The sequence below is a fragment of the Oreochromis aureus genome, linkage group 17 (assembly GCF_013358895.1).
Source record: "Oreochromis aureus strain Israel breed Guangdong linkage group 17, ZZ_aureus, whole genome shotgun sequence".
Classification (NCBI taxonomy): Eukaryota; Metazoa; Chordata; class Actinopteri; order Cichliformes; family Cichlidae; genus Oreochromis; species Oreochromis aureus.
The window spans coordinates 16,595,691-16,621,014 of NC_052958.1; the positions used below are offsets into that span (position 1 = coordinate 16,595,691).

Genomic DNA, 25,324 nt, shown 5'->3' on the forward strand with positions numbered 1-25,324 from the left:
CAGAGTGAGTTCGTAATACGCTTTTCTGTTTTGATGGGTCATTCTGGAGTTTTTCCAGATAAAGTCTTCATAGGGCTGGCTCATGTTTTCTATTAGTTTGTAGTATTTAAGAGAATGACAAGTATTGTATCTGTCTGGTGCCCCTCCCAATTCCTTTCTTATATTTGGTTGTATGGATGAGTTTTGTGACCTCTCTGCTCTCTCTTGGTGGCGTTGAACGCTTAAGCTGTGGAGAACAGCAGCAAGAACAGAACAGGCATCAGTGACAACAGATATGACTTAGGTCAGAGGTTAAGTGGGAGTGGGTTGCAAAGCAGCAGATGTGTAGCAACTGTATTTGTTATAAAGATGAGCCCATCTGCCCTGATTGCAGCTGAGCCTGGCTTTGTGGCTGGCCTGAATTAACACAGAAAATATGCTCCTTAAAAAGTTTGTTATTGCTCAGTGTTAAAATGAGGAGTGGGCTGCCAGGTGTTTGGTATCTGCTGAGTAGAGTCAAGGAGCAGTGATTGTGACAGCTGAACGGGGAAGTCTGTTGTGAGGCCTCTCATTATTTTCATTGCATCTGGGCTTTATGCTGTCCCTCCGGTGCTTAAAAACCGCCCACTTCTCCTTCCATCGTTACGTTTGTGTGGTGTACACTCTATCCCTGTGTGTCCGCACCAGGCAGCGCCAGCTGACTGCTGGCTATAGTTGAGATAGGTGTCACCGTGTTTGCAGCTGGCTGTCACTGTGCTGTTGAGCTGAGCGTCTGACAGTGTGACAGTGTTGATTGCTGCTTGTCCAATTTCTCCAGGCAGGCTTATAGTGCAGGCCAGTAGCATATGGTAGAAGGAAAAGTAACGACTCGTATGCCACCTCAGTGAAAGTGCATTTTGTTTTGTTTTTTTCATGTTAGGAACAGTTTTAATCATAACTGAACACAGTATCTGCAAGTGTGCTGTAGAGAAATCACATGTTCAAAGGAAGTTTTAAGGGCAGTAAGGACAAACTCGAAACTCTCGATTCCAAACTTTTAACTTGCATAAAGATCATTAGGTGACACTAAATTAATTAAGTTTCTGTTGTTGCTCCTGCTGTTTTTCTTTTGTTATTTTACTCAAATTCTGCTGCCACAATCAGATCTAGGCGATATTTAATCACTAATTAGTGATTAAACTAGTAACTGTTGCCAAGAAGTGCTTACGGAAGTGTGATGTAAAAGTATTATTTTAAATACTTTGCCCAGCATGAAACTTTCAAAATAATCTTGATGAACCATCCAGAAGCACCACTGAGGATCAGAGCTGCTCAAATGGTTGAAACTGACTCATAAACTTCATTAAATCTCAGTGATTAGATACAAAAAATAGCATTTTTTTGGTCTTTTGTCTTTCTTCTCCAAAACAGTGTTTTTACTTCACTACTTTTTTATGATGCATGTAATATATCATGCTGTTATTTTTGTTTTTGTCTAGTACTAACATTTGATCTGAACAGAACAGTGGTGGTTGCTGACTCAAAAACGTGGAAAATCATCATGTTTTTTACACTAATTGGCTACTTTTTGTTATGTTTTTGTATTTTTACACTAACAAGATGCGAAGCAGCATCAACTATATAAAAAATATGAAAAACAAAAGCAGCAAAATTGAGAATTATTCCTATTCAATGTGTTATTTCTATAGGGACATTTTAGGTAGCACGTTTACATAAACAGATGTTACAGTACAAGTTACCTGTGGGAGGATGAACAACTGCTTTAGCTTTACGGATCAGCTTCTGGTTTAAAGTTAATTTACTTCTTAAAACAATTAACACTAACACTGAGCTGGTATTGTTTTATTTAATTCAGCACAGATGCAGTAAATAAGACGTTCCTCTGGTGTGTCGTCAGCCCTTTTTGTGTCTCTAAATTACAATTAAGAATTTGATTCGGATAAACTTTCCTCAATCTCTCAATCTAATATCAGGATAAAAATCCCAAATTGTGCAAAAAAGAATCAAACAAGCAATGGCATATGTAATAAAATAAACTTTATTATTCCTGCTGGCACAAACATTAGGGTCAGTGGAACCATTGATGGACTATTATACTGTTTTCACGGTGGGATAGACTTGGAAAAAATAATAATATTGCATTTTTCTTTCATTCTTTCTTTTTCTTTTGAAAAGGTCAAAATTAGTCCATTGTAAATTTGACTTACAGGTGAAAAGTAAAATATTTAAATTAAAAAGGAAGACAGCCTGGTCCAAAAAGTTATTTTCCAACTTTTTATCTTAAAAATGTTCAGGTTTAATATAACCACTGAGATTAGGCTCAGGAGGTTTGCCTTTGAGGAGAGTTTCGGTCTAAACCTGCAGTCTTTCTGGGAAAATTTAAAAATAAACCTTAAATCCAAACACAAAAGATTAATTAAATTTTTAAAGGTAATATGAAAGCTTAGAGGATGAGAACAATGTGAAAGCAACCCCCCCCAGCCCCGTGAACCTGTTTGGTTTTACTGCATCAGTGGATTGTCATGGTCACACCTCTGCTAATGCCTCTCAGGCACACCCTGCCAATTCACCACAGCTCTCGCTCCAAAGCAAGTTCTGTGTTGCCGGTGATTACCGTGAAAGTGTCAGCTGTCTGAGAATCTTTTGTTTAAATGGCAAGTGGAAAATGCCAACATCTGTTACTTCCACTAAATTGGCTGAAGCCGTTCAGTCAGGTCCGATCTTTAGGAGTCTTGACACTTTTTGATGGACTTAGGTGCTGATCTGTTGTACCAACTCTGTAGTCACACACGCTTTTCCTGCTTTTATCTCACCTGTAATTTGGTACAATCTCTACTTTTCAGGTCTTTGGTTCAGAGTGTTCACTGAAATGTTTTTCACTTGCCTCCAAGATTCACTCCTAGTTCTGAACATCTCTTTGTTGTTTGTCCTTCTCACAGTGCCATCGTGGGCCATCGTCTCGATTGCCTTTGTGGCCATCATCCTGGTGTTAGCTTGCTGCTTCTGTGTCTGCAAAAAATGGATATTCAAGAAGAAAAACAAAAAGAAGGGCAAAGACAAGGGCAAAAATGCCATCAACATGAAGGACGTCATAGATGGGGCCAAAACCGAGGTAACGACTTTTTTAACTTTTGTTATTAAAATTCAGAAAAATTACCATCCCTACAATCCTAATTGAATAGGAAGCTTAATTTCAAAATATTTGATTCATAAATCCTGTTTGAAATGAATAAATCCAGTAATGTTTACTGTTTCATGTTTTTTGCTGTGTTTGAAATATTTTTGTTTGTTTTTTTCTTACAATTTTAGGAAATCTGATTCTGTATGATTACAAGTTAGTTCACCACCTCATTGATTCGTTAAGAGAACATTTTCAACTATATACATAGTTTCCACGTGACATCATAGTATCATAGTAATGCCCACCTGGATGGCAAAACAAGACTTTTTTCTCTGCTGTCTTCTAGCTGTTTCCACCCAAATATAAGTTGTTATTTTTTTTAATTGGATGCAGTTTGTGACTCAGTTTGTTTACAGTGGCTAGAAAAGCTAACAGTATAACACGGATTCCAACCACTTTTAATCCTTCTTGTCCAGCAGGTTGTGCCTTTTAAACATAGTATGCTAAATTTCCACTGATATATTTTAATTTTGAGCTCTACTACCATAGCTTGGCATGATTTACATTTATGAATAATCCTTCTTTAACCAATATTCACAGTCATGGATGTGTGTCTGACATCCCCTTCCTGTCTTTAGCACTATAGAGAGCTAAGAGTTGAAAAAAACTGTCTGAACGGAGGTCATAGGGATTACGTGTATATATTATGACATTGTTACTGTATATGAAAATTAGATCTTGTTAGTACTACCCTGGAATGGTAACTATAACAGAACAGTTTGCGCCCCTACATCAAAAACATAAACACGGCAGTCTAGGGAGAAGGACTCTCCTTATGATATATTTAAACCATTGCCACTGTTTTTAGCAACTATTTGTGGCTTGAAACTGATGGAAAATTGACATTTTTATGCTGCAGTTCTTTGGATTTTCCCGTGTTTTGCCATCCAGGACTGTGCAGGAGTCACGTGACTAATAACAGTGAATAGCTCTCAATAAGTTGCATTTTTTTGGTGCAAGAGTTGCTACAGTACCACATATATTTTCTGTGTGTTATGTGTTTATTGCAGCCAAAGAGTTGCATTCAGCCTTTTTTGTTTTTTACTAAAGGAAATTAAAGTCACTTAAGGAGGCTTCAGATTTAAGAGAACCTTTCAGTCTCTTTTGTTTCTCCTGCTTATAATTTTTGTGCTTTTCATTCATTCTTTGAATATTTTTTATGGTTTTGGTCATATGAGGACCTGCTCACTTGTTGAAGAGTGTGAGTAACGTTTGCTGTGTAATGAAGTGGTATCCACCCAGAGAAATGACGTCACCAAACGATACACAAATGGCGAAACTCATACTTTTCAACTGCACAGAATGAGGAAATGGTGACACGCTGACACCTGAAATGGAGTTAGCACACTAATTGCACCAGCAAAGCGTCGTTATACTGCCGTTCTCGGTGGAATCGTGCACACAGTGTGTTTAATTTGCTGCAACACCCTTGCTGTCGGACCCACGTAGACGGAAACCACTGACATTGTTTTCTTAGTTCATTTGACTGACTTCTTTTTTGAAAAAGAGCCAATTATAACTTAAATGTTAAAGAGTCTTTTCTTTTCTTGGATAATAGTGAAGAGCGGAAAACTTCATTAACCACCAAGGTCATCCAATCCGACGCAGCGCTGCAGCATGTTAGATTACAAGAGTTTTCATTAATGTCCAATAGTCTTCCCGTCTTTGCACCATCCAGCTTTTAAAATTATAATTTAAGAGGCTTTAATCAAAATAAAAGACATCAGTTATTGGACACCCTAATAGCTAATCTCTGAGATTGGTGAATCTGCCACTTCCGAGGCAGGCGGTCATTTCTCCTGGTGTGCCCAGACTCTGGTGTGTTAACTCCTGTGTGTGGTTGTTTTAATTTGTGTTTCTTCCTTCTATGTCCTCCTTATCTGTGTTGTGTCTGATGACTGTTCGGGATGGTCACTGGCGGTAGGTTCCTAATTGCTGTTGGATCTTCTTAAGCCTGCTGCTCTGACGTTTTTTTTATAGCCTCTTGAAAACAACTACTACTCCCATAGAACCAAATATATGTAACTATGCATACAGTACATGTATATCGACTGCATATATGTGTGTGCAAGCTGCATATGCACATATATATGTATGAAAGAAACACTAGGTGCGCATTGACAAGGTTGAACCACACTGATCCTCGTGCCAAGCTAAAGTCTCCTGCCTTTTGAATCTTTCATTTGCATTTCAAACGAGTGGTGGCAAGCAAACTAGAATGATTGAGAGGCTCTACAAGTAAAAGCTCTTTTGAAGCTTAGTGATGAAAAGGAAGCTTCACAGCATCTGCAACCACATCTGTCAACCCAGGTGTAGCAAAGTTGCATACAAGTTGGTTTAAAGGAAACACTTTCGTTAAATTAGGGAATATTATTTCCTCAATCATTTTACCCGCTTCTCTTTTTCTGTCTTTGAAAAAAGAAAGGAAATAAAAAAAGGCTCCAACTGGATTTGCTCACCAAAGACAGAGACCAGGTGGCTCAGTGGCAAATTTTAAAACCAATCAGTGTTGTTCAGCCTTTTGCTTTCACAACTTGACAAACTGGAGCAGGGAGGTACATTACAACCCCTTTAACCAACATCTACCCACCCACCGCTGGCATGATGCTTCTAGCTACCATCGGCGTAGGGGGTAACATTCAACCTTTAGGGCTATGATGACAATGCGACTGTATGTCTGAGGATGTAACCAAACTTTGGGAATGGGGACTCACATAAGAGCACTGTTTTGTACAACAGAGAATGCTCTGCATGCCTAGTGAAAGAGACTTCTTGGAAGGCAACTTTTGATGCTGAATGAATGACCTTGAGAACTAGTCTTTGCCTCTTCAATCGCATGTTGTTCTTATAACAAACTCCTCCACCCCCCCACACCCCCTTCACTATCACCAGAGCCACCACCTGCTATCCTCACCTCAGTGTCAGTCTAGGAAAGGGCAACTTCACTTCTCACTCTCTGCCACTTCGGACAGTTCCCAGTTGATATGTGTTTTTGCCAGAGACTTGATCTGCCTGAAATAACATCAAGGGAATTGTCTTACTATGATCTTTTCTAGAGGCATCTCTTTCTTTCTCTCTGTCTGCCTCTTTTTATCATCTCTCTCTAATTTCTCTCCACCCTCCACCCTTCTTCTTCCACTAATGCCTGCCCATTCTCATTTCTGGCGCCATCATTTGATCTTTCTCCCCCTTCAGACTGAAAAACCCAGAGATTGATAGAAAAGCACCATCGGGGGACCAGGCCCGGGGTTTTAGTGCATCACACAGCATGTCCTGGTGTTAACTGCTATGGTGTTTTAGTGCTTGCTCCCCCCCCCCTCCCCTCTCCCTTGTATACCATAAAACAAGTGGGAGCTTTTACAGGAGTAGGTCCAGTGGCAGGACCTGGGCGGGGAATGGCTGGCAGGGTGCTAGCACCAGCGGCAAACAGGCGACACTGACTCTTGGTGGGTGTCTCCTTCAGGCCTTGAAGGATGAGGAGGATGCGGAGACAGGGCTGACTGAAACGGAGAAAGAGGCAGAGCCCAAGGAGGACCAGAAACTGGGCAAATTACAGTACTCCCTGGATTACAATTTCACAGAGAATACGGTAAGGATCTGTTCTCCAAATCTCTCTCAGTGTGTGTCGTTGTTGAGAAAGATCCTTCTTTGTAAGTATGGCCACACCCAGCCTCTGAGGTCCAAGTTTGCATCTCTCCAGAGAATAAACAGGACCCAAACCAGGTTTTGCACAACATTTTCCTCTCGTAGTTGCTTGATCATCGAAGCTTGAGAGCAATCTCACAGGGATATATCATGGCGGTCGAGTTTGTGCATTTGCCATCGAGCCTGGTAAAGATACAGTATACTATTGGGATTTAGTTTGTCTCTGTATTTGTTTCTTTCTTTCTACTTGATTGAATACAGCCCCTGCAGATATCCATCTGCTTTATTTTTTCCCAGCGACTGAGTTTTAAAAAGCAGAATGAGGAAGCACATCAACTTCCTGGTGCCAGATGTTGTGTGACAGATAATAGATGCGGTGCATGAACACACTGTCCCTCACTGGGCTAGCTAACTCCCCATTTTAAGCAGAACTGACAGCCAGAGATTAGCTGGTAACACACAATGCTCCTCTACACACCGGTGTTGGAACCTCCACCTTTTTCACCAAAAATGCTCGCCCAGATCTTACGTCTCTCTCTGGTTTGTATTCAACAATTGTTTGTGTTTAAATTGTGAAATATTCATCAAATCACAGATTACAAAAGACAGTAATGGTGCTAATACAATTATGTTGTGCAGATGCTATTTGTGTTCAGTCAACCAGCCCCTTATTTCTGTTAGAGAAGCAGTCATTTCATAAAAGAGGGATATTATGTGGACAATATTGCTTTTCACAGAGTTGATCTGTCATGTAGCGGGAGGCGCTGACAGGTCTCTATGAGGTTCTTGATTACACAGGTAATAAGCTCCACAGTGGAGCTCAAGCGTAATGAATGGATGACAGTTTTCACATTTTGTGACGGTGACCTGAGAAAAGCCGGGCTCGACTCACTGCCAGTGAAACTCACAACAGGCAGAGCTAAAAACCTGAGGGGAGGCGGCAGTTTATCTGACCCACTTTTAGCCCCGCGAGGGACACAGTGCAGAGGCACAGTGGCCTTCAGGATTTTGTTTTATTTTTTATTTTGCCAGGCAATCAACGTGAGTACCAAAAAAACTGCCCTGGGAGAACTGGTACGGGTGATTGGCTAAATGCTGTGTGTGAAATTCCTGTTATTACTGGCATATTGCTTTTAAAGGCAAACACAAGAAGCGTCTGGTTTTGGGATAGTTTGTAGTTACACAGGCAGCAGTTTCATTTGATAAGTGGGCGGGTGGTGGGGGTTCAAAAAGTAAAATCAAAATTACCGTCTGGAGAGGCTGAAAGCAGGGATTTTAAAAAGTAACCTTGCCATAGAAAGATGGGTTCACCTACCTACAAGCCAACACCACCATCTTTCTTTCTTGTACGCATACGTACATAAAGAAATGGGAAGTTACAGATTCTTAAAAGTGACATGCTAAGGTGTAAAAGCATTAATACAAAAGTGCATCTATTTGTGCAGAAATGACAAAAAAACAAGACAAATAACACGCTCTTATTACTTTATTTATTATGTAACATTTTAGAAAAATTGAAAGCTGCTCTCGCTGAATTTGTTCCTATTGGACCTGCATGACTTGTAATAGCATTAAAAAATGTATTCGTTGTCTCTTGAAGTCTGGTTAAATTTCAGGGGCTCTTGGAGTGGAAAAAAAAAATAGTCAACACAACACAAAAAGACTTCATAACGTCTGCACTGAACTGAGTGGACGGGAATAATTGAAAATTGGATCACTTATTAGAAAATGTAGAACAATGGTGTAAAGTGGAGGTGGGGCAATCCCCACCCCACACGCACCTGGCAGTCTTGGTTAGAAATAAGTATGAAGGCAGTAATCGTCACCTCCAATGTCACATATAGAAAAAACACAGTTTGCATCATATCGTGGATTGATGCTATATTTTTAAGCCATTATCATTTTGTCGCTATAGCTTCCAGGCAGGAGGAAAAGCAGAAAACCACAGAGGAGGGTCATGGATGTAGTGAAGGAGGGCATGCAGAGGGCTGGTGTGGGGACGATATCTGTGGCAATATGTTAAGCTGGAGTTTTACTTACCTAAACTGAAGTTTTATATACTCGAGCATAATTTCTCGTAACACTTATGGAGTTAGTGAAAGAACAGGTTTCCTTTTTGCAGGAGAAAATCTTTCAGGAGATACAGATGAAAATTAGAAATATAAATACAGTTGTTATGGAGGCAAGTAAAAATTCAGCACGACTATCCTCCTATCATGAGTTTGCTTTACACACCCCTGTAAGGATAAGTGAACAGGGGGGATATCTACACTAGCTGCCAAGCTAGAAATGAAGTATCTAGGTTTTCCTTTTGGCCTTTGCAAAAGGCTTTAAATAGTGAATGATATTCACTTTGTTTTTTAGCTTCACAGTCAGATTTGTATTCTGCTGGAGCCTTGGGTATAACGAATCAAATATGTGCAGCAGGGATGTCAAACCACATACAACCTACTATCATCTTAAGTAGGACCAGTTAAAGTCTCATTTCTGTCCATGTGGAGACATTTGACCACAGATTCAATCCTGAGATATCTCAACATAAGGAAAAGAAGTCTAATTTCAGCAGTATGTCATCTGCATAATAAAAAAAAAATGTGTCAGTAGGAAATGAAATCAATCTTAGAGCACAAATATTTGGGATTAACTTGAAAGGGTGTTTTTTGTCGATTCACAGAAAAGTCTTTAGAGAAAAAAAATTTCACAGTAAATTTCTATATTAGATATTTTTTTAATTAAATAAAGTGTTTATCAGTAGGAAAAGTATTAAAACATAAAAATACAGTTTAAAGTAAAAAATGTATGCCCTTAAAATTTTCCAACAATTGTTCCAGTGGGCCCTGGGCCTTATGTTTGACACTCCTGAAGTAGTAGGCGGGGGGGGAGATAGCACACTACTACTACTACCAGCCAGTCAGTTTATTGGATTGTGAGTAATGCTGTTGCCATGTTTATGAACCCCAAATGTCCTGTTTCAGTGGAGTTGTTTGCCTCCGGAAACAAAATGTCATCAGTAAGCTTCACAGACAACTCTGACTAATTTGTCACAGATATTCGAAAATCTGCTTCTCCTTTAAGATACCGCCGTAAGCGCTAATAACTAATTAATTGTATGCGTTTCAAATGTCCCCCAATGGCCTAAAACTCTGTCAGTAAATGTTCCACCCTGCCAAGAAAAAGAAGGAATCGCTGGTGTGTCTGTGTACAAAACCGAGGCAAGGAGATCAGGCTGAGTGGGATAAGACTTGCAGATTAATGTCAAGTCCTCGTGGCAAAAGAAATCTCAGCTTTGTTTCTGTCTGTTAACCACCACAAATGGCTGCTGCCCCTGGTGTTGATGACACTGGGTTTATACACTAATGAGACGAAAGGTTTTGTAAAAGATCCAAATCATTTAGGGAGAGGCGGCACGGCTACATGAGGCAAATACACAGCAAATGAACCACAAAGAGCCCTCTAAGCACAGCAGGGAGAGAATTAGAATGTCATTCCTACTTTCAACATCATTACCATATTCATTGCTCTTCTTTGCAGGTCAAGAGCAGGCATACGGCATTGTGTCCAGTTAGGATATGTGAATTTTAAAATCATTCATATTATTGGGTTTTTATTATTTATTTCCGAATACCCCCCAGGCAGTTCATTTCCAAAATAACACACAAAGCCTCTGCACATTAGCAGACTATTTTTCAGGACGGCAAATCCGTCTCGGGCTTCTTTGGAAGTGTGTGCATGTGTGTGGAGTCACAGCACAGGCATTATGCACTGGGACAAAGCCCTCCGAAGATAAGGTGCCAAGAGCTGAATCACCATCCAGTGCCCATTCTGGTCATCTGCTCACTGGACTGAAGAGTAACATATAAACAAAAGGGGGTTAATACCAGCAGCTGTTTGCTGTGAGAGGGCTAGAGTCCCATAGTTAAATAGAAAAACCCACACAGATGTGCAAACACATAACCACTGTTATTTTGCTTTATCGCAGAGGTGTAATGGTTAGTCAGATGTTTAAATTTTGGCTGTCATCAGGCTGGTGTTTTGGAGTCCTAATTGTTAGCAGGCTTGGTGACCAAGCTGTTTTTAAAAACTGTATTGGAACAATGCACAGAGGTAACTGCTAAATTACTTTTACATTATGCTCCAAAAGGCACCACTAACCAAAAAACCAAATGTATAATGTAATGATTTAAATTAGTGTAGGTAAGGTCTAACAGCAATTCGCTACTGTGCATTGTAATGTGGGTTGTATTCAGTGGTTGAGAGGAGGCGGCAGAAACACTGGTAATGGGAATTCTACAGTGCTTGTACTTTAATACACACTCTCTTCACCAACCTTACAAGGCCTGGGTGAAAGGCTGCTGTCTTATCATAAATGAAGCGCAGTGTTTCTACAACCCGTAACTCTACCTAGAGGTTGGGAGGTGAAATTTTAAGGTCCATCTCAGGCCACATGTTCACATGCAAGCACGCTTCTCCCATACTCTAACAGAGGGCACTGGTGCATACTTGTGACATCACTAACACTTAATTTAGGTTGTCTTAAAGAGACACCACACAATTGTGACTGTTACAGCATCCAAAGAGGCAGTCAACGCAGTCAATCAAAAAGGCAACATCTCAAAGCTTTAAGCCTTACACCTGTTGTACAGTTGTTATGAAGGGAGAAACTATCCACATGGACTTAAACTGTTGTTGTACTGGGCTGTAAACATGTTTTTTTATTGCTGTTAAGTTTGCTTCTTTAACCTGAGAGTCTATAATGATGGGGTTGACTCGCTATTGGTGCTAGCCTGCTGTAGTGACATGGTTAGCTTTATTTGTCCATATGATCTAGATGTCAAGTTTGAGAGAAGTGCAGCAAGTTTGTGCGTGGTAAACAAAGAGAAAACAGAATTGTTATGCTACAGTGAAGCTAGGGAAAACGACCATGTGCAATGAACTTGATAGGGTCTGGAGCCACTCACGGTCAACTGCTGTTTTCAAAGCAACTTTGGGGCATCAAGAAGGTGATAAAACGGCAATGAGATCCAATGACACGAGTCTGCTATCAGGTTGGTGGTCAATTTGGGAATCATGCTAATACACCGTTAATTGTGATATATTGGGGAAAATTGAAAATCAGTTGCCGTCTACATACAGAGAAATTCATATTTACCAGAAATGTCCATTAAGTTCTGAAATAGATCTGAAATAGAAATTCAGAAATTTCTCCATATATTCAATTCAATTCAGTTCGATTCAATTATTTATACAGTGCCAAATCACAACAACAGTCACCTCAAGGAGCTTTATATTGTAAGGTAGACCCTACAATAATACATACAGAGAAAAACCCAACAATCATATGACCCCCTACGAGCAAGCACTTTGGCGACAGTGGGAAGGAAAAACTCCCTTTTAACAGGAAGAAACCTCCTGTAATAACATGCTAATGACATGCATTTATGTTGCTTGAAAGCCACAAGGAAAATAACATTGTTTGTTCATGATTCACTTTTTATTTACCCTTTTAAAACTAGAACAATAACTGTAGTATGCATATGTGATTACAGACACAAAAGAGATAATGCAAAATTTTCTGCTTTTCTATATTTAAAGTGCTTTTTCTATAAATTCTACCTTGTTAGTCGGGCAAAACAAATATTTAAAGGCATCACCTTCAACGCCGGAGTAGCTGTCTTTGAGGTGTGGTTTTAAACAGTGGGATTTTTAATAAGCTTTGAAAAAAAACCTCTTGTCAGTCTGTTCTGTAGACACGGAGTGTCATACAGAATTGGAAAAGGTACAATTAGCAGAAGCAGCAAAGTGCCCATCAACATTTCCAGCCACGTCCCGCTCGTATCTCTTCTCGAGCGTCGGTGCCTCTCCCAGTAAAGATGGTGTGACATGCTGCGTCTCCCACTGACTGTGCTGATGGATGGGTGGAAATCAGCAGGACAGCGCGGGAGGATAAATTGCTACACTTAAAATCCAAGTGCCGCTTCACAGCACTACAGTGCACAACATGGTTCCATTTAGGTTAAGGTAAATGACACCAAGTCACAGTAATAACTGGTGTGTTTTTGGAAATGTCATGAAAATGTTGTGCATAACCTGGTGAACAGCAATCAAAGCAGTCCCAAACTTTCCACAGTGTATTTGTCTCGTTTGCTACTGTCATGTAAAATGTCTGTTAATGTGAGTATTTGTGCTTTAACCTTTTTGACTCTTACTACCATCCTTATACAAATATGGACCAAGTAATGGTACAGATGTTATTCTGACCTAAACCTGTGCAATAATCATGTTTTATTGAATTATCAATAAATAAATATTGTATCTAGAACATTAAATACAAATAAGAGTGAAGCTTTTTAGCTCATTGTACTGTTAGGTATGTAAACATTTTGTAGAGTAAAAGCTGCTTTTAAGGCAGAAATAATCTCATTAGTTATAGTTAGTTAGTTCTCATCAAGTTATACATACATAATGTGTGGAGGCAAGCAGATACAGTTTTTAAAGCTAAAGTATCTTTTTGCATCTGTGGCATACATTAGACGTGCACATCCTCACTTGATGTATGAGCCGGCCGATTTATGTTCTGAGAAAAGTGAAAAATCTGTGACTGTCTACACAGAAATTCATTTTAACTGCTTGCATTCAGAGTGTAGCCAGAACTTTATGGATTTGAAACACAAATTCAGAAACAGTGGCGTAGTTGTCACAGGACTGCAATGTAACTGCACAGAGGCGTTCGGCTTCTTTTTACATAGGAATATAATCAGAATACAACCAATTAGCAACCAGTTGAGTCAAGCCCCCTACTGCAAAAAGACATGTCACAGACAAGTTACACTCTTCAATCCAAGCTAATCTGGATTAATTGCAGAGCTGTAATTAGTCTCATTTATAAAGATGTCAGTTATCTGTTAATCTTCACCAGTCTGTCTCAGCCTGATTGTTGGGAGAGAGGTTAACTCCCAACAGGCGACCTGTGCTGTCGTTTTATGATCGAAAGTGCGAGTGTTACACGCTCAACCTCTGGGTGACGAGTCGGTGACTGTAACTTCTTGCAATCTGTCTCCAACAACAAAAAATACATTTAAAAAAATCAGTCACTGGTTACCCAGTGATTTTTCCACGATACAAGGAGGTTGCTATTGTATTCTTACTCCAGTGTGACTGAGCCATTAAAGTGACTGAGAAATTAGCTCTTCTAGCTTGAAATGTGAGTTCTGCATTGGAGGAGAGCATCAGAGGTGTAGGAGATTCAAAACACTTTGTTGTTACAGCTGTTAAACAAGTGTTTCAGAGCTGCTAAACTTTTCCACATCTTTTAAACAATTCAAAAGTGAACCGATTTCAGTGTTATGCTATGTAATGTAGCTGATTCAAGAAGACATCAATCTGTTGCTCAGGAAGGAAAATCAAAGGGGTGTGCACTTCTGGAAACATGTCTTCAAAATTAGTTAATCATTTATCAAAGCCTATTTACCTGTGATGCAAGTTGATGCTTGACTTGATTTGAAGTAATTCCTTCATTTTTTTTTTCCATCTGAATGTCTCCACACATGTAAATATAACTCAGCTTTCACTCTGAGTCTGCTTCCCAAAAATCGTAGAGCATATTATACAGAAGGAAAAAAAAAATGAAATCATGCTGGTGGTTAGTTGCCTAATGCTGATTGGGCTGGAGGTCACTGTTTATTTGCCACTGCGTCAGTGGTAGCACCACGTAGTACACCGATGCAGCTCCTGACAGCTGTAGAGCTCCATGGCTGAGTGCCCTGGTCGGCTTCCAGATTGCCGCTTGATGGGTGCCTGATAGGAAGTTGATTGACTGACTAGCTGGGCCTCTGGAGAGGCCTTTGAGTAGAGGCTCTGACTGGCAGGTCAATCAGCCTCCCAGGCCCCCCATTGTGGTTATCAATTATCAGCCGTATGTGAAGAAAAACAGTCCCCTTATTCCAAGTCTGACACCTGCTGACCTTTAAGAACTCTTCAGCTTTGACTCATCTTCAGGACACCATTATAAAGCAATGATTGCTGGTGATATTAAAAGATAAGGATGGAAAATCAAATTTTCTTTAGATCTTAGAGCAATGAATGGGCAATTTAACCAAGATATGATTTCTTTATAAGGATCTTGGTGGGAAGACGGGAAGTAATGATGATTTGGATCTATGAGCACAGAAAGGTCTTCGCTCACGATTCTGCTTGTCCCCTTTTCCTTCTCAGCTCATAGTGGGGATCATTCAGGCGGCCGAGCTGCCTGCTATGGACATGGGTGGCACATCTGACCCATACGTAAAGGTCTACCTGCTGCCTGACAAGAAGAAGAAATTTGAGACCAAGGTCCACAGGAAGACCCTCAACCCCGTCTTCAATGAGCAGTTCACCTTCAAGGTGCACCTTACAATAAAAGCAACATTTAATCTGCTTCCACTGAATTTTAAGAAACATCTGCGCATCACAAACGCTTTTTTTTTTTTTGCTGGAGATCTTTTGCTTCCACTGACAATCCAATTTGCATGCAGCCTTGAACGCTGGGAAGGTGTGGCGACAGCAACCAGCTGGCACATTAACAAGCTCCTGACAGAATATCTCTCACACGCACAGTTACACTCACACACACACACACACACACACACACACACACACACACACACACACACACACACACACACACACACTGAGGCTCGATGTGATTGGGATTAACACAGGCAGATGCACCGCCACACCCTGGCCTTGCCTCGGCTGTAATGGATGTGTGGCTCCTGCTCAGTAGTGGGGAAAGTTTTGTTATTCAACCAAGAGCGGCGAGCGCAGGTGTTTGGTGTAAGTTAAGCATAATGTGATGTGATATCTATGCAGAATTTATTTGTGTGTGTTTTTGTAGTGCTTAATTCAGAATCTCTTATGCATCGTGGGGGGAAACAAACAGGAAATGGAATTATAAGAAGTGGTGATGTCGTCAAAAAGAAGAGATGTTTATGGGAGATAAGGTCAAGGACAGTCTTATTAAAAGATACTCCTCTCTCTCTCTTTAAGATTGTTATTATAGGAGGCAACAAACAAGGAACACAAGTGAGTGTCTTTATAGAGAAGTAAGGATGGGACAACTCCCTAAAAAAAGCACGCGTCTCACTCTCTTGACATTTAATTAACTTTTGGATGCAAAGCAAAGCGTCAAGGACTGATTAATATCAGTGCTCAGGAACATCTTTGTAACTATAGGTATTATTTCAGATCTGGATGGTAGCGGATTCTCCAAATGTTGCTAAGCTTGCAACACATTCTAAATGTGATGTTTTTCATATAATTCAGAGATTTATCAGGATATAGTTAGATGTTATTCATTTTTTATTTGGTTAACAATTAATAATAGCCTTCTTCATTCAAAGATTTTTTAAATGTAACATAGTCTGTAATGTCATAGATTGCATAGAAACATAGACAAACTGGTGACTGTTTTGAAGCCTTGAGAAGAACATTTTAACTGTCACCCGCTTCTTCTTTTAGACCAGGCTTGACCACATTTGCCCTGTGTTTGCTGTCTTGGTTAGACAGGTGTCTCTGTTATGTCATTAGCATGCTAGTTTTGGTTTAAGTAAAATGTAAAACTGAAGAGCCGACTTCAGCAGATAGCCACACAATAAAGAAGCAACATACCGAAAACTGTAGCAACTTAAACTAATGCGAAACTCAATTTTTAGCCTATTTTTTTCTAAACTTGGCTAAAATTTTTTAGAAAAGTTCACGTTCTATTGAATTTGACTTAAAATTAGTGACTGATACCATACCAAGCGTTTAATAGGGTCAAAAATTAAGTGAGGAGTTCTAATTTCTTCGCAAATTCCTTTATTCTAAAACCAGAAGAGTCGCCCCCTGCTGGCCAACAGAAATAAAGCAACAACTTTAACATTGGACTCGAGACTCATGACAGTCATCCACTTATGCTCATGCTAAACTGCTTTGTCACTACATTTATCCCAATCTCTGCCCTTAAAATCCTTTAATGCAAATTTAAACAGGCTCAAAAAGACTGCATACCTGAATGCTCTGCTGCTCTGGTCACTAGTGGGCAGCTTCTATATTTTGGTTCTTGTAACTTTGTCCTTTCATTAGATATAAATCTAGCCAAATTCAAAGCACAACCACTGCCTATTACTTATGTGTGCATTGAGTTTGTCAACATCGGGGTTATACAGTCAGACGGGTTTGCCCAACTACTGCCCCCCATCTGCAGGAAGAACGAATCAATTGAAAAGATTTGAGCACATGAGCTTGTGACAACATACCAATGATCTAAAAATTAAACTTCATACAAGATCATGCATAAGCTTTTTTTTTTTGTCTTTTTCTTGTAGTGGCCACGTTGGTTTGAAAAAGAGTCGTCTGAGCAACTTGAAGGCTACAAAAAAAGAAAGAAAAATAGATTTCTGCTCAAATTAGTCAACTATAAGCATAAGAATTGTATTATCCAAAAAGAATGTCAGATTCTGGTGTTTTTACATTGTTAAACAGATATAATCAACCTCACCTGGGTGAGCCATAAATGCTTTGCCTCTTTCTACTTCAGGTCCCATATGTAGAGCTTGGCGGGAAGACACTGGTGATGACGGTGTACGATTTTGACCGCTTCTCCAAGCATGATGCCATTGGCGACATCAAGGTGCCCATGAACAAGGTGGACTTCAGCCACATAACAGAGGAGTGGCGGGATCTGCAGAGCGCTGAGAAGGAGGAGGTAAGACGTCTGCCAAAATTTGCAATTACACCTCATAAAATGAGAAATAAATTCAATTTGAAATCACTTTGTGACACCTGTCTCATGCCGAGGCACAGATTTGTACATCTAGTAGCTGCAGTTTTAATGAAAAGGGCATAAGTGATATCAGAAGCATTATTTTATTTTGCTCAGCAAACCGTTTAAACTTGTAGTGCAAATGCGGTGCGGTCGACGATGTAATCCATCTCCTCTGGAAATGTCACTTAATCATATGTCCACACTTCCCCTTCAATTAACAGACGTGTAACTTCCCAGCCACCAATCCAGGAGATTCAATTTTCATGGTAAATGTCATGGCATATAGCATGTGTTGCCAACCTTATTTTTAGCATTACGGTGGGTTGATTTAAAGGTTAATTATAACAGTGCAGAATAGGTTGGTGGTGTTTTTCAAACTGAAGGGCATCACGTTACTTTCTTTTGTGAGTTTGTGCGCAGCTTTACCTGACAGGCTTATACACTGAAGTGATGCTTTGTATTCCTTATTCTTAGTTAAACATTGATTAATGAATCATTGTAAGATGGTTAATGCTGGTCAAAGAAAAGAGGGATAGGAATGATACTGAAGGATTCTCAACCCTGGACCCGTTTGCCTTCAGAGCTTAATTCTTTATGGCACAGATTCAACAAGGTGCTGGAAACATTCCTCACACATTTTGAACCATATTGGCTTGATAGCATCACACAGTTGCTGCAGATTTGAGATCTGGTGACTATGAAGGCCATTTGAGTGCACCGAACTTACCGGCATGTTCTAGAAGCCAGGCAAAGATGTTTCGATTTTTTTGACAGTGCACGCATGATGGTTAGTCTGCTGGAAGCATGCATACACATTGGTGTACACTGTGGCCATAAAGGGATTGGTGGTCCGCAGTAATACTTATGTAGGCTTCGGTGTTTTGGTGTTTAATTGATGCTCACTTGGTACCAAAAGGTCCAAAGTATGGCAAGAAACTGTTACACCACCACAGCCTGACCCACTGATATAAGGCTAGAGGAATCCATGTTTTCGTTGACCCCAAATTCTAACCCAGGCATGAAAATGTTGCATCAGAAATTGAGACTCATCAGACCAGGCAACGTATTTCCAATCTTCTAGTCTCTGATTTTGGTGAGCCTGTGTGCATTGTAGCATCAGTTTCCTGTAGCTTACAGGTGTGTTTCTTCTGCTGCTATAGCCCATCTGCTTTGAGCTTAGATGTCCTGTGCATCCAGATATGTTCTTCTACATACCTTGGTTATAAGAAGTAGTTAATTTCAGTTACTGTTCCCTTCAGTTTGAAGCAATCTAGGTTCTTCTTTTGTCCCAGTGAACTTCCACTCATGGATGTTTTCTATCTTTTTCTGACCATTCTCTGTAAGCTGGAGTTCCCAGTAGATCCGAAGTTTCTGAAATACTCAGCCCAGTCCATGTGGTATGAACAACCATGTTCAAAGTCACTTAAATCACCTTTCTTCCTCATTCTGATGCTCGGAGTGAACTTCAGCAGGTTATTTTGACCACATCTACATGCTTAAATGCATTGAGTGGCTTTCATGTGATTGGCTGATTAGATAGTTGTGTGAATGAGCTGTTGAAGAGGTGTACCTAGCGAAGTGATTGGTGACAAAAGAAGGGAAAATATAATAAGTCTCATTTAAGTATCTGTAATGCAAAGAAGGCACTTCAAGGACAGCATATTAAAAAAAAACAGGGAGAAAAGAAAGCTGCTTTCAGGTAAAAATCTTCTTCTTCACCTATACACAAGTAGCACAATCCTCTTTATTTTTAAGGTCAAATATGAAGTATCAGAGTCCCTAAAATGCCCTTTACATTGAAGAAGCAGCGGCTGACCTTTTACAGTTCAAAGAAAATATTAAAGAGCTCGGTCACTGCTCTTGACAGGCATAATTAACTGTCACTGCTTCTTTTACTAGCCTCAAGAGGAGAATGCATTTGCGTTCATTAAAACGCGACTCCCATCATCAAAGTAAGAGTATTTAGTCTGTGGTTTTTAAAGCAGCTACAAGTCAGGGGAGCGGATGACAAATGAAATGCAGGGGGGGGGATCCATTACAATATAAAACACACTGCAGCCATTTCCAGCACTTCTATTCTACATGAGGAAATAGACCTTGATTGGAAGTTGATGGAAGATGAAGAGTCAATATTCGGATCTGGATTGCCTTTGATTTATAACCTCTTCTCGAAATGACCAGATGTAAAACAGGTGCGACCTAAGCGGGAGTTATTGGTTGTGTCTGCTTCAGGTGTTGATAAAGGATATGGAGAGAATATGAACCGATCTCTTTTCACTCTCAGATAATGAGCCTGTGTCGTAATGGTGCTTTGCTTAAAGCAGTGAAGTGCAGTGCGGGGCTTTTCCTGCAAACAAGGAATCAAATCCATGGCAGACGATTGAAAACCTTCAGGACGCTTGTTGTACAATTGATTGCTTTGACTCTGAAGCTGTGACTCAGAGATACACGTTGATCTGAAACATTACATTTGACATGCTGCATTTCTGTTTGCCACCTAGCAAAAGAAACTATTTTAGATTTGATTCGTGTGCTTTGTAACTTAAATGCATCCTCCTCTTCTTTTCACACTTTCTTGTCTTCGTTTTTTTTTATTACAACTATTCTGACTTTCATTAAAGAAATCAAGTTCCAGCATAACACTGCGACAGCTGAGTTTCTCTGTTTAGACAAATTACACTGTAATCGAAGAGTGTTTTTGTCCTAATTTTTCTTTCCTGTATTTTGAAATTATTTGTCAGGGCAGCAGACAGCTGGCTCACATAATGACTAACATTGTTAACAGCTTGTCTTGATCAGTGGAGTACAATACACTGGAAAATGCTCCACTTATTAAGGCAAATTTGTCTGAAAAATTAGAATCTCCACATTTTTTTTAATTTTGGGGGGTTTTATTGTGATCTCCATATGTTCTGCACAGTTTTATCCTGTAAATATGAATGCTTAAAAGGTGCCCTGCTTCATTAGCAGTAATTTTTCAGTAGATTGTGCCAGCTTGTAGATTTAGCACTACTAATATTCTCCACCTTATGTTATTCCTCCAGCAGAAGTGATCAGAAACTCAAATTACACTGATGCAGACGGACACTTTACCAATTTTCATTGCTCCGTGTTAGGATTTCTGATAATGGATCAGTTTCACGCTGATCACAGAGTCTTCTGTGCCAGTCCTCCTAGATTTAGTCTACAATGCTTCCAATCTGTGCACTTAAAGCAAATATCTTTCTCCATCATGATTTAGACTGTAATTACTATAACCAGCTTTATGACTCAGTGTGTCAGCATCCTGTACATTAACCTTTAATACCATTAGACTTTTAGCACAGACACCCTGCTACTTGCAGCTTTGCACGTTAAAAGCTCCCCTTTCTGCTTGTGGAGAGCAGAATCAAGTAAACATGTTTGCGACATTGAGCATCACATTTTGCAGGGGAATTTATGAGCAACTTTCTCCTTGATGTAACCTCACATGGTGTGAACATGTGATGGAGTAAATTTGCATCAAGTAGCTGTTTTTCTCACCTCTGCAATGTCTCTGTTTTTCCAACAGCAAGAAAAACTGGGTGATATCTGCTTCTCTCTGCGATATGTCCCCACTGCTGGCAAGCTGACCGTGGTCATCCTTGAGGCCAAAAACCTCAAGAAAATGGATGTTGGAGGCTTGTCAGGTGAGGAGAATTGAAAGGGTGTGCACATGTGCCCACTGGTTTTTCCTCTGACAGGGCCTTTGTCTGTAATTACACACGAACTGCAGCACTCACTTCACCTCTCCTACAACACTGCAAGCTTTTCTTCCTCGTTTCTGCACCCAGACAGATACCTGATTGTGAAAAAGATCTTTTGAATGTCTCTAAATATCCCAGAGAAACTGCTAATATTGTAGCAAAAGAAACGCAGTATTAATGGCACCCATGATGATGCTGTCATCTTTCTATAGCTCAGATAACTCACAGTGCAATCACAACAGAGTTGACTTGGATCCCACAAAGATATCAATGCTAGAAGCATGTGTAGCTAATCTTATAGCTATTGCCATGCATTAGCAATAAATATAGAAATAAAATATTCATTACACGTCTTTGCATTGTGGCATTATATGATTTACTGATGGTTAAATCAGTCCTGACTGACATTATGCATAACTCAGTATCATGGATTACATCAGCCAGCTAGCATTTCTACTGAGATTGATTTTGCTAGTGATAACATTAGCAAACAAGATATGATTAGCCAGCTAACTGTAATCAGGGATAACTTATAAGGAGGAGACATGGCACTGACATGATTCAGTAGAGAAATCCACAGAAAAATGTGCTAAAAATGGCTGTTATCTCGCCCCTAAAGAGTAAGCAGCTGAAGCTGATTAGCTAATCATGTTGTGAAACTGTGCTAGCGTGCCGTAGGAGAATAACATTTTAGTAAAATCTTATTTTGAGTGTTTTATATTTGATTTGGCTTGTGAGTCTACTGTAGTAGTTTTAAATGACCCAGGGATCACTGATAATAAAGTTATGGCTCCATCATTTAGACAGGATCTTTGAAGAACGATCCAGATTCGATCCAGTGTGAGACTTATTCTGGCAATGCTAACATTAGCTGATAAACTCATATGAAAATGACCAATTTAGTTTCTAGATTAGCCCGAAGAGGGTTGGATTTGATGCCACAAATTAAACAATCGCTCAATGAATTTAATGTCCTTGTAATGCTAATGTTCTGCTCTATTAACAGTTCCTCTCACATCTTATGGATTTTCACTCAAAATTCAGTCCAAGTGTTTCACATATTGTCAGTGTTACTCATCGTGCTGTTAGAGACAACTGAGGGAGTCATGGATGGTCTCATTTTTCAGGTTATGCTACAATCCCTTCAGACATTTGCAATGAAAAATGACTGTTGTAAAATTGATTGCTATGACTCAGAGATGCACTTTGATCTGACACGTTGTATTTGACATGCTGCAGCTCTGTTTACTACGTAGTAAAAGGCATGACTTGATTTGCGCACTTTGTAACTTGCTCCTATGGTTTTGAATGTTTTTATTAATATATTACCAACATTCAAGTGTAACCCTGCAACTGTAGGTTCGCAAAATATGTTTAAGTTTAAAAAAAAATTGTCTAACACACATTTAAGAACACATACAGTAATGAGTGTAACATCCTCATAAAGTCAGTGCCTTCCCTCTTAATGAATGCATGGAATAAAAGAGTATGTATGAAAAAAAATTCAACGGCTTGAAAGAATGAAACATGTCCTGCTGTGGTATAGCTCCAACTCTACAGGATTAAGATCAATAGTTGACATTTATCACAATACAGTCAAGTCTGAATAGAGGATCTGATGTCATGGTAACTGAATGAGAGGGATGGAAGTCCTCCACCCACAGCTGACTGGAACATAAACAAACGGCACAAAAACAGACAGACTTGTTTTGTGTCTCTTTCAGCCAGAGAGGACAGATGTTTCATCTAGGGACTGAAAAAACATGACTGATCTTTAATAGAGTCCCATGACACTGAAATCCACTGTGCTTTTGGACATAAAGACTAATATTAAAGTTTTAATGTCTTTCTCACTATGAAGTGGAACAACACAATCTCATTTTGTAAAACTGTATAGTTCCTTTGGGGGCAATTTAGCAATGTGGGCAGAGTTGCATAGCAGAGGCATCTGCTTTCACATTTCAGGTCTGAAACCAGACATGCCATGCTGCAATTGGTAAAGATAAGACTTTAAAGTGCAGGAGAAGTGCTGCACAATAAAGTCATGGACAGGTTTTATTAATCAGTTAACTTGGTGTAACATGCCATAAATGTGCCCATCCTTTGCCTTTAAAATAGTACCAGTTTTTCAAGGTAGCTGGCAGGAAGTTTGAATGACTGCTGAATGATTTAGAAGAACTTACCACAGTTCTTCTGTAAGTTTAGGCTTCCAGAGTAACTGTGGTTCACAAAATGGGTGGAAGTTTAGAAACATCCACACTGGAAGCAATTTGCTAGTTACACATCACTTTGTAGCTGACGGTTGATCCATAGCAGATTGTCTGTTGCTCGGGTAATCCTCAAATGTGTTTACTATCCAGTCATATGTCAGTCGACGATATTCTTCCCTTTTATCTGGAGACTCTTCAATTGCTTGTCTCAGAGCCTTGAAAAGTTCATCTCCCGTCCACTTTGTGTCACCAGTGGTTATTTCGCCTGTCATCACTTGTAGTCGTTGAATGTCATTGACTCTGTGTGGTTTCTGGCTGCCAGGTTGCTGTGACTCCTGTGTGGATGTTGATTTAGTCTTTGGCTACTTTTTACTAACACCATCAAAACTCCATGTTATTCCAAAGATAATTCTTCATGACTCTCTCTGGGTTTGATTGAGTGTTTTAGAAAGAAGATGTCTTGACTAAAACCTTTATTGTGTGATGGATAAACATAAAGTGCCTAAACCACATGCAGTAGTGTACTTTCACTGATGTATGGGTATCAATGTGCAAAAATGAATCAATAAAATGAGAGGCTTTGCAATTTTGGGGTTCCTTTTAAAAATGTTATTAGTAAGTTCTTTTTTTTCGGGGTACAGTTAAGCATTATTTGTAACATTTTATGATCGGGGTAAAATTCTCAATTAGAAGTAAATCTGAAACTACTCTTAGTTAATTATTATTAAAGTAACTGGGATTCAACACACACTTACTGGCATTACTGGTCTTTTTTCTATGAACTACAGACTTGAATGAACCTGAGCCTCTGAAAATAGGGGAATCTGCATAAACATGGTTTTATTTTCTAAGTGATATAGTTTTATTGACCCCCTTGAATTAAAGATTAAGGTCTGAACTACAATCACATCATAATTGTTTGATTTAATATCAACTATGGCACTGAACAGAAATAAAATGGTCTCCAAATACTTGTGTACCTGACTGTACTTCCAACCCCAAATGGCTTTTTTCACTGTGCGATCAGTTACAGATAAAAGTTGACATTTGTGAGGAAAACATGCTTGAAATACAGAAATTATGAAATGCAGTGTGTTCTGTACTCTTCTGTAATATGACCAAAGCTCAGTAAAAGCATGAATAATTTAAAGAGATTGATGGTTGATGTAGATAGAACAATATCAAAGTCCCATTTAGAGCTTTGTTGAGCAAAGATAGCCTTCATCAGAATTCAGCACATTCCCACAGCATCACCAGCTTCACCATCTACAGTCATCAGACTATAATTTAAGCTATTTATAGCTGATATAGTGCAGTCTGACATTATTAGACCCATTTGTGTTATGCAACCTAGTGTTTTTATGACATACATGACAACTTAACTAATATTCACCAATTTAAGGAGCATTTTAATAATGACAGACAGTTTTCATGGATCCATTCCCCGATGCAGTATGAAAACAAACACATTTTCATTATTCTGGACCTGGTGCTATCTATTTTTTTGATCATATCAGTCCTCATACAGACACCATAAAATTAGAAAATCACACAGTAAGCTGAATCTTTCCCTCCTCCTTCTCCTCTGACTTTCTTCAGTGGTTTCTTTTTACATTTTTAAATAGCTGCCCCGACTCTTTCAGCTGCCATCACCAACACCCGGGTCCACTTGCTTTCTGTTTGTCTATCCAGTCTATCCATATAACCCCAAACAACCTGCGATACAGTAAGAGTGTGCACGTTAATGGCTCAGAGCTCCCTTTCATCTGTCAGACCAGTGCGAGCAGCCATTTGGCTGGTA

At 39.6% G+C, this 25,324-nt stretch overlaps 1 protein-coding gene and 1 long non-coding RNA gene across 4 annotated transcripts in view; one reads left to right on the forward strand and one right to left on the reverse strand.

Moving 5' to 3' along the window:
• Positions 1-25,324, forward strand: part of syt1a (synaptotagmin Ia) — a 205,659-nt gene that overhangs the window by 161,678 nt on the left and 18,657 nt on the right. For 2 of the 3 annotated variants that reach the window (XM_031746337.2, XM_039601535.1), the window contains 5 exons: positions 2,919-3,091; positions 6,624-6,749; positions 15,017-15,184; positions 17,361-17,528; positions 21,139-21,256. In XM_031746337.2, coding sequence (XP_031602197.1) covers positions 2,919-3,091; positions 6,624-6,749; positions 15,017-15,184; positions 17,361-17,528; positions 21,139-21,256 — 753 coding nt within the window. The remainder of the gene's footprint in view (positions 1-2,918; positions 3,092-6,623; positions 6,750-15,016; positions 15,185-17,360; positions 17,529-21,138; positions 21,257-25,324) is intronic. The other variant, XM_031746338.2, reaches the window with a different exon arrangement.
• On the reverse strand, positions 16,728-21,200 carry LOC120434070. Its single transcript, XR_005608930.1, has 3 exons — positions 21,111-21,200; positions 17,322-17,514; positions 16,728-17,192 (listed from the first exon to the last, which is right to left on the reverse strand). It is a non-coding gene; the product is annotated as an uncharacterized LOC120434070 (long non-coding RNA).